This window comes from Papaver somniferum, chromosome 5 (genome assembly GCF_003573695.1).
Source record: "Papaver somniferum cultivar HN1 chromosome 5, ASM357369v1, whole genome shotgun sequence".
NCBI lineage: Eukaryota > Viridiplantae > Streptophyta > Magnoliopsida > Ranunculales > Papaveraceae > Papaver > Papaver somniferum.
In genome coordinates, this window is record NC_039362.1 from 128,764,074 (window position 1) to 128,773,228 (window position 9,155).

Sequence of the window (9,155 nt, forward strand, 5' to 3'; positions counted from 1 at the left end):
ATCCTTGTTCATTAGTAGAAATTTTCTGTCTTTAAACATTAGAGTCAGTGTTAACTCTATTTTGTGAGTTACAGTCTAGAGGAGACCATAATTATACTGCTAAAGCAAGTTGCAAACTTGTGGTTGATTTGATCTGAATGATTCTAAGACATCTTTCCTTCCAGATTAGCCAACATTTAGTAGCCATGATTTCATATCACTGTTGTTACAAATTCCTGCAATCCATGCAGTTAGAGGACATAGAAGAAAAAGAGAAGTTTATATCATTACTGTGATTCAAACCTGCCAAGGGAGGTAGCACCCAAACATATTTTGCATATGCACAATCAAAAAACAGATGTTTTAATGATTCACATGGATGTTCACAAAAGATACATTTCATATCTATATCAGTCATATATTTCCCTAATTTCTTCCTAACAGGTAGAGCGTTATGAATGCATTTCCACAACAAAAACAAAAAAGAAAAAAAAATCAATGTGAGACATTTAGTTTCCAAAAAGACTTCCAAAAAGAAACAAGTCTAGATGTTGTTGTAGCTACGGAAGGATTCTGAAGTTTTTGGTACATGGACTTTAAAGTGAGGTTCCCGTCTTTGGTTAGTAGCCATCTTAACCTATCATGTTTCCTCATGCCATTCCTATCTGTAAATATTTTAATGTTTAGAATTTTCTCAGCAATAGTTACCGGGAATTCCTAACTTCTCTTCCATTCCACTTATGTGTATTTGAGTCCAGCAAATCATATACAAGTGTTAAAGAATTTAGTTGGTTAACATAGAAAGAAAGGAGATTACTTTCCATACATGGTATTCAATTATCTGTCAATACATGAATCAATTTACCATCACATACCTCCTAGCAGCTGAACTTGTGAATCAAAAAAACTCCCTGCAAAATACACTTCCAGATCCAAGATGCATTGTAGTGTTTTTTGGAGTGGAAAATGGTCGTGTTTCTGCAATATTTATCTTTTAAAAATGAACCTATTAGAGTTTCATAATGAGTTGCCAGTCTCCATGCAAGCCTTGCAATCATTGCCTTGTTCATTTTATTTGCTTCCTTAAAGCCTAAGCCTCCTAGTTTTATGGGTTCACAAAGGAAATCCCAACATTTCGGATACCAACCTCTTGTTATTATGTTTGCCCCACCAAAATTCTCCTTGAACTGCGTTTATTTTATGAGTTATTTTCTTAGAAAGTGTAGATTTGATTAGAACCATCTTACTGGATCGCGACAAGGTTATGCCCCGCCATATCTCAACTTTATTTTCCATTTGTTGAACTATTTTATCGAAAGTTTTTATTTTGGATCTATCAATAAAAAGTGGAGCACCTAAATATGAATCATAGATACTAATTTTATTAATTTTTAAGAGTCTTATCATAATTCTTTGTAACCTCGAGTGGATTTTGTTGCTAAAGAATAATCCATATTTAGAAAAATTAATTAGCTGCCTAGAAGCATTGTTGAATTGGCTAATTATATTTAGGAGGTTTTTGCAATTTACTAGATCAGCTCCAGTAAAAAGCATGCAATCGTCAGCGAAAACAAGATGTGAAACTGGTTTGTTATGTCTTGAAAATTTTGATTCCTACGATGTGTTTGGTTTTCTCCTTAGCATATAAGAATCGTGAAAAAACTTCCATACAGATTAGGAAAGGTAAGGGACAGCGGATCTCCTTGATGTAATCCCCTTTGATGGAGTAAAGAACTCACCTAGATTACCGTTTAGCAGTACCGCAATAGATGTAGTAGAAAAACACTGGTATATTAGACTACACCAGTCCTTACTGAAACCAAAAGCCGACAGAGTTTGGATCAAGAAATCCCAATTTACTCCATCAAAAGTTTTTGACATGTCAATTTTTATCCCAAAACCTCCATTTTTTGTTTTCATTTTCCATAGAGAATGAATCACTTCATGGGCCACTACTATATTGTTTGATATTTGCCTTGAAGACAAGAAAGCTGATTGATAGGGAGAAATCAATCTTTTTAACAATTTTTTCAGCTTATTTGCGAGTAGTTCGGATAAAATCTTGTAAGGAGTATTGCTTAAACCGATTAGTCTATAATCATTCAGGATTTTTGGATGTTTTATTTTGGGAATTAAGAATAAAAAAGGTCTCTTTTAGTTTTGGATTGAGGGTTTTGGTTTTAAAGACTTCTTAAATGGTTGAAACGATCGAAAAGTATAATAACATACTTTTTTCTAAGGATTTTTGGTTGTTAAAACTGATTTTCTATTCTAACACCACAAACATCAATTTCTGCTCCAAAATATAGAAGGATCTCTTTAAAAGTGTTTCGTTTTTAAAATTTTATATTTAAATATCAATAGAATCTTTCTTATTTGATCGTGAAATAAATTAAAAGATTTCGCAATCAAATCATAGCCAGTAGTTAAAAAAATTTAATAGATATCTCATTTCCGACTTAATCACCCATAGATTTTGAATGAATCACTGTCTCGGTGATGGAATGAAAATTTAATTAGTCCCAAAAGCCCCTTATTGTTTAGTTTAGACTTCCAAGATCCCCAGAGATGTATTAGCCAATTCATTGGGTTCTAATCTATGGTAAGTTCGTAATTCTTTTTTGAAAATCATCAACTTTATTTGGATCATTTACCGACGGTTTCTTGATCCTCTATCCTCGTTCAGATGTCTCACTTGTTTGACCAACTAAATCTATGGACACAGCTGGATGTAACCATTATTGGTTTCACTGTGCTTTTTTATGTCATCACACAGCTTAAATTTTAGAATTTAGATTTAGCAAAAATAAGTTACTGTCATTACCGCATGGTTATTCCCTGTAGAGATCGACAGTAAAATTTAGAATTTAGATTTAGATTTACCGACACATTCGGCCTAGGAGCAGAAGCACAGGGTCTAATCCAAAATGAATGACTGCGCCTGGTGCGTAGCAATTGTACAAACCTAGTTATACAGTAAACAATGAATTATGAGCAGTCCAGAATACTTGTAAATTCGACCAACATTCAGCCTAGGAGCAGGAGGGCAGGGTTTACTCCAAAATGAATGAGCTGTGCCTGGTGCTTGGCAATTGCACAAACCTAGTTATCATACAGTAACAATGAATTATGAGCAATGCAGAATACTTGTAAACTCGACCAACATTAACCCTAAGAGCTGGAGGGCAGGGTTCAATCCAAAATGAATGAGCTGTGCCTGGTGCTTAGCAATTGCACAAACCTAGTTATTATACAGTAAACAATGAATTATGAGCAATGCAGAACACTTGTAAATTCGACTAACATTAACCCTAGGAGCAGGAGGGCAGGGTTCAATCCAAAATGAATGAGCTGCGCCTGGTGCTTAGCAATTGCACAATCCTAGTTATATACAGTAAACAATGAATTATGAGCAGTGCAGAATACTTGTAAATACGACCAACATTCAGCCTAGCAGGAGGAGGGCAGGGTTTTAATCCAAAATGAATGAGCTGCGCCTGGTGCTTAGCAATTGCACAAACCTAGTTATTATACAGTAAACAATGAACTATGAGCAGTGCAGAATACTTGTAAATTCGACCAACATTCAGCCTAGGTGCAGGAGGGCAGGGTTTAATCCAAAATGAATGAGCTGTGCCTGGTGCTTAGCAATTCCATGAACCTAGTTATATACAGTAAACACTAAAGTAAACAATGAATTATGAGGCCTGGTGCTTAGCAATTGCACAATCCTAGTTATATACAGTAAACACTACAGTAAACAATGAATTATGAGCAGCGCAGAATACTTGTAAATCAAGGCAATAGACTGGCATATGCCACCCTAAATTTCATCGAGAGCAAACATAACTAAAAAGAAGAGAAAAAGAAAAACTAAAACACCAACCAATTTGCCAAAAACAAATACGCAGAATATAAGCCATCACAAACACCACCAAAAATCTAATCAACCAAACCTTTTTTTTTTTTTTATTTAATAATTCTGAACTTTTTCTTTCAATTAGTATTTTGGCCATTTTCAACACCAAGACCATACAACACACCTGAGTATTTCTCAGTTGATCCACTAAAGTATTGCTGTTTCAGTTTCCTGAATGTACAAGCAGTGAGCAAACTATCAGAACCAGCTTGATGGCAAACCCCAACTCGTTCCACACGAAGCAATTCCGCAAGCTTGTTCAACCCACCGTGAAGGCTGTTACAGTACTTCATCAAATGTTTGATATCATAAATCTCTGGAAAAAACACTTTGATAAGCTCGAAAAACTCAGTCTGTGAATCAGGCAATGTCCTACAAGTGAGCAGCTTCAACAAGTACCCGAAATCATAACCACTGTGAAACGTAACCCAATGAACATTATCATTCAACACAACCCCAGATGTCATCAACAACTCACCAAAACGAAGAGCATCAATCCCCTTTTCACTATTCTTACCGAAATCAATCCCACATTGACGCAACAATTCAATGGAATCTTGAGCAAACACATCATCATTCACATTAAACTCCTTAAAATTGAATTGCCAAACACAGTACTTATTATCGTTCCCTGTTGGTAAATTCCCATCTTCATCAGAAAAAGTAAGCCCTAATTGAATCAATTTCAACATATCAACATTTGCTTTAAGTGTTTGATAATGATATTCAGAACTAGTTTTGAAATTACCAACTGGACGCAAAACAATCCCTGGAAACTCAGTATCCATAGCTATATATGGAAAATCATCAACTATTTTACGAATATATTCAAACTCAGATTCTAGATTATCACTCCATACATCTCTGATTTCAATCGAATCGTCTTTTAATACATCAGACATTTCTTAAAATACACAGATCTGCAAGTATCATAACAAAAATCCCGAAAAGAAAATCTAAAAAAAAAATCCTGAAAAAAGAGAGAGAGAACAAGATCAAGATCGGAACCTGAAGAATTAAGATCTGCGACCGAACCTGAGTTATGATTCTGAATCAACAAATAGATCTGAGCTCTAGGGTTTTATTCATTTGGGGATTATTTATTTTTTTTCTTTTCTTTGAAATTTTTTTTAGGGATTTTTTTTTCCTCCGAGAGGGGGATTATATGAAAAAAAAAATGAAAAGATTAGGGTTTTGTCGAGAACGAGGAAGCTCTCTCTGAGTCTGAGATGGCCCACAATTATTAGAGAAAGAAAGAAAGAAAGCCAAAGCCGACTTGGTTTTTTCTTTCCTTTCATTTTATTTTTTTCTCAGTAATGTACGCACATCGCCGATATGTTTGGGTTTATAACCTTGGGATAATCTGGTTGGTCCTGGTCTGGGTTGCAGGGACGCTCCATTTTTTGAGTCGCGTCCGTGTCCGACGTACCAATATGTGCGTCCTGCACGCGTCTTGTTTGGACGCACCGATGACTCGAGTTTAAAACTTTTTTTTTTCATTTTTATTTAAAATTCTTCCTTTATTTTTACTATTATTAACTAAATGAAGAAAGACAAATAATTAGATCAATCATTTAAGTCCTTAATAGGGTTTTGACATCACATATACCTTTGGTTGGACATGTGTTGTTCTAACAATGCATTTTGATTATGTCATGTGTTTAATAGTGATTGATTGCTTGACCTTCGACTGTATAAACAAACGATTTCTCATTTTCTTTTGATATTTATACACATGTAGCATTATTTTCTAATTTTTAGGATCGAAACTCTTGACTTTGTTGTATAAATACATAATTGTATATATAAATAATATATAAATAAAATATGTATATACGTATTCGCGTCCTAATTTTTCAAAAATTTCGTAGTGTCCGCGTCCGCATCGTGTCGTGTCCGCGTCGATGCGTCCGTGTCGGTGCAACCCAGGTCCTGATCCAGCAGAATGAGCTTTTTGGCATTTGTCCTAATTAGTACATGAAATCAGTCTATTTTCTTGAAACCGAGATAGTATCATTTTAACGTAGGGGTGCACAAAATAGCTGACCCGACCGCTGACCCGCCCAACCCGACCGAAAAATACCCGATCCAAACCGAAACCGAGTAACTGGCGGCCCTAGACAGTATTGGAGTTTTAAAACCGTTCTTCATATGTTGCTATGCGGTTGTATGGTCATACCGACCGATCTCTCTGTAAACCGATCATACCGACCGATCTCTCTGTAAACCGATCGATCATATTAGATCAAGGATTAAGAAACCATGATACCCCACCTATAAATACTTAGCCTAACCTAATATTGTAGCCCCTACCTTCTACAAGATTCTTTTTCTTTACTCTTTCTTCCCACTTTCATTATTCTCTAGGGTTGCAGAAGTGGAGGCGACTCCATTTTCATCTCCTCTTTGACCTTGTTCCATTATTTTACTAACTACCACGCTTTTACTACATCACCACCATCATCCTCAATTGTTGATTTTGCTTGATAATCAAATGGATTCTTCAGCTTCCGGTAAGGGAGAAAAGCTTATTGATTTTTTTTTTGAAGCAAAAGCTTATTGATTGATTTTCATCATGTACTGTTATTAATGATTAGTTGATTGATTATAATCGATTGAGGTACTGTTATTAATTGGGTTTAGTTTGATTTCGATTTTTGATTGATTTTTTAATCAATTGATGTGATCTTACTAATGGGGTTTAGTTTGATTTGGATATTTTTGATTAATTTTCATTAATTGTGTATTCTTATTAGTGGGGTTTAGTTTGATTTCGATTTATTTTGTATGATTTTGTGTTTTGATTAACTATTATCTCTTATGGGTGGATTTTTCTCTATCTACTTTGTTTAATTTCTTATGAAGAAGGAGAACATCAATAAAAATATGATTTTGCTCTGTATGGCCTCATTTTTTACTTTGGGTGTGTGTTAATTTAGTTTGTCTTCCACCAGGGGCAATATTTCTTATGGATCATTTCTTGTTGTGGTGTCTGATTATGATTTTTTGCCAATTTAATGGGAACTAACAGTGATGTCTTATGATTCCTTCAGTTGTTACTTTGGATTCAGTTGTGACTATGGATGTGGATCAATCAACCCAGCATCAACCCCTGCTACTGTGGTATGTATTTCTTATGTATCATTTATTTGTTCTTTTTTCTTAACTTTTTGGCAAGTGGAGGATTATTCGATTGTACGCAATCTATTTAGAGATTATTTGTATGTACTGCTTCACGCCCTTGTATGTGAAACTGGACAAACTTGATAAGATTGTAAATTCTGATTCAATTCTGTTTGTCTTTGTGTTATTCATTTTTTAGATCAAATCTTTAATACTCTTGTATGTTCTATTTGATCTGAACCCCAATCTGTGGATACCTGTTGTATAGCAGACTTGCAGAAATGTTAATGGATCTGATAATATAAGCCACGAGTGGCTAGATAGAGTTATGTTTGATTTGTAACTTTTTGTTTTAATTTTTAATCTAATTAGAGGTTTACTTTTTCTTGTAGATGTCCTAGGTCCCCTGACTGGAGAAGATTGATTAAGGGAGCTAATGACAGCTAATGGTGTTTGATGAATGGTATGTTTATGATGTTTATGTATCTTAGTTGAGTGATTGAGTTTGACTGACTGTATCTTTAATCATCTTCATATTTTGATGGATCTTATGTTATGTAATTGCTTGAAGTATAGACAATCATTCGAATGAATTCTTATGTATGTTTCCTCTTGTTGTTTGTTGCAGGTGCTACTTGGAAGAACCTCTGGAATAATCTATCCTATTGGAGTTGTCACTTGCACATTAGTTGAAGAATACTTGGACTTTGCATATTAGTTGAAGAATAAAACCTTAGTGATATCATTTGTTCATTCTTTATTCATTCATTCTTTATTCTTACAGAAGTATCAAAACAGTTGAATCTAGTTTGCTTTTAGTCTTGCTTTCAATTTGCTTGAGATTATTATCAGTTTGGTTAAGAGATTGTTCAGTAGATTATTGAATTTATTATTATTATTAGCAAATTTCTTTTTAGTTTTTACTGTTGCAGAGAGGAAAATCTTCGTTTATATTATTAACATAGTGCTTAAACATGTCAGGGAAGACTGAAGAGTTATTCCAGTGTAAAACTGGAACTGTGAATGGTCGGGTCGGGCTGGGTTTTCGCTTTACCCGATCCAACTCGGCCTGATTTACATTAAATTGGTAAAACCGAGACCAAACTGTACAGAACCGAGTCTGGATCGGGCGGTTCACAACCGAACCGATCTAGAAATTCGCCATTAGTTGGGGCAGCTGGGAAAAAATCCGACATGTATGGTTCTATGGTCGGTAGGGATGGAAACCGATCCGATCCGACCGTTGTGCACCCCTATTTTAACGTATTTAAACATTGTGGCATGAACATCTATCGTGTTATAATTTGGGACAATTTGGTTGGTGGTGTCGGTCCAGGTTTAGCAGAATGAACATTGTCCTGAAAATTAGTGTATTCAGTCATTTGCAACATCGATATCTATCATTTTATAACATTGGGATAATTTAGTTGATCTGGTTAGTCTGAGTTTAGTATAATGAACTTTTTAATACTTACCCCGCAAAAATCAGCGTATTCAATCACTTGTAACATGAACATTATATCATGTTATAATCTTAGGATAATTTAGGTCGTTTGGGTCTAGCATAATTAACTTTTTGTACTGTCCCTTACAAAATCAACGTATTCAATCACTTGTAACATGAACATCTATCATTTTATAACTTGAGATATATGGGAGGGATTGTCAGCCGTGAAGAGAAGAACCCTGATTTTGGGCATACCTAAATCTTCCTAGGCATACAAAGCGCTAGTCCTAACTTGGGTGACCTTATAAGGGGTATCCTATGGGGTGGTTCAATTACCTATATACCCTTAAATCCTTTAAATTACTAATATATCCCTAACCCTAATACAAAAACCTATAATTAATAAACCTAAAATCAGTTTCATAACCCCTTCTTTTTCCTCCTCCACAACAGCCGAACCCTTCTTCTTCTTCTTCCTTTTTTTTCATCGTATCATCGCGGAAATTTAATCGTCGATTCGTGAAAATTTAGTCGACGATTAAACTCATCTATATAATGGGTCGTCGTAAGCCAGTATCTCGTTCAAATCGATCGATTGAACAACCTATTGATGAAGAAGAAGATTTAGAGAGTGAAGAACAAACTCAAAATCAACCACAAAATCAACCGGAAGAAGAGATTGAAGAA

General features: G+C 35.0%; 1 protein-coding gene and 1 long non-coding RNA gene across 2 annotated transcripts; one reads left to right on the forward strand and one right to left on the reverse strand.

Moving 5' to 3' along the window:
- Positions 1 to 3,920: 3,920 nt before the first annotated feature.
- LOC113282672 (probable CCR4-associated factor 1 homolog 7) lies at positions 3,921 to 5,186 on the reverse strand. Its single transcript, XM_026531718.1, has one exon. It carries the CDS (start codon positions 4,798 to 4,800, stop codon positions 3,976 to 3,978), a length of 825 nt encoding a protein of 274 aa, XP_026387503.1. The 5' UTR covers positions 4,801 to 5,186; the 3' UTR covers positions 3,921 to 3,975.
- Positions 5,187 to 6,217: 1,031 nt separating this feature from the next.
- On the forward strand, positions 6,218 to 7,944 carry LOC113282673. The gene is made up of 4 exons (XR_003327102.1): positions 6,218 to 6,411; positions 6,952 to 7,021; positions 7,414 to 7,484; positions 7,650 to 7,944. It is a non-coding gene; the product is annotated as an uncharacterized LOC113282673 (long non-coding RNA).
- The last annotated feature ends 1,211 nt before the right edge of the window (positions 7,945 to 9,155 follow it).

Coding starts and splice junctions, on each gene's coding strand:
- LOC113282672 (XM_026531718.1), bottom strand. CDS start 4,800: ATGTCTGATGTATTAAAAGACGATTCGATTGAAATCAGAGATGTATGG.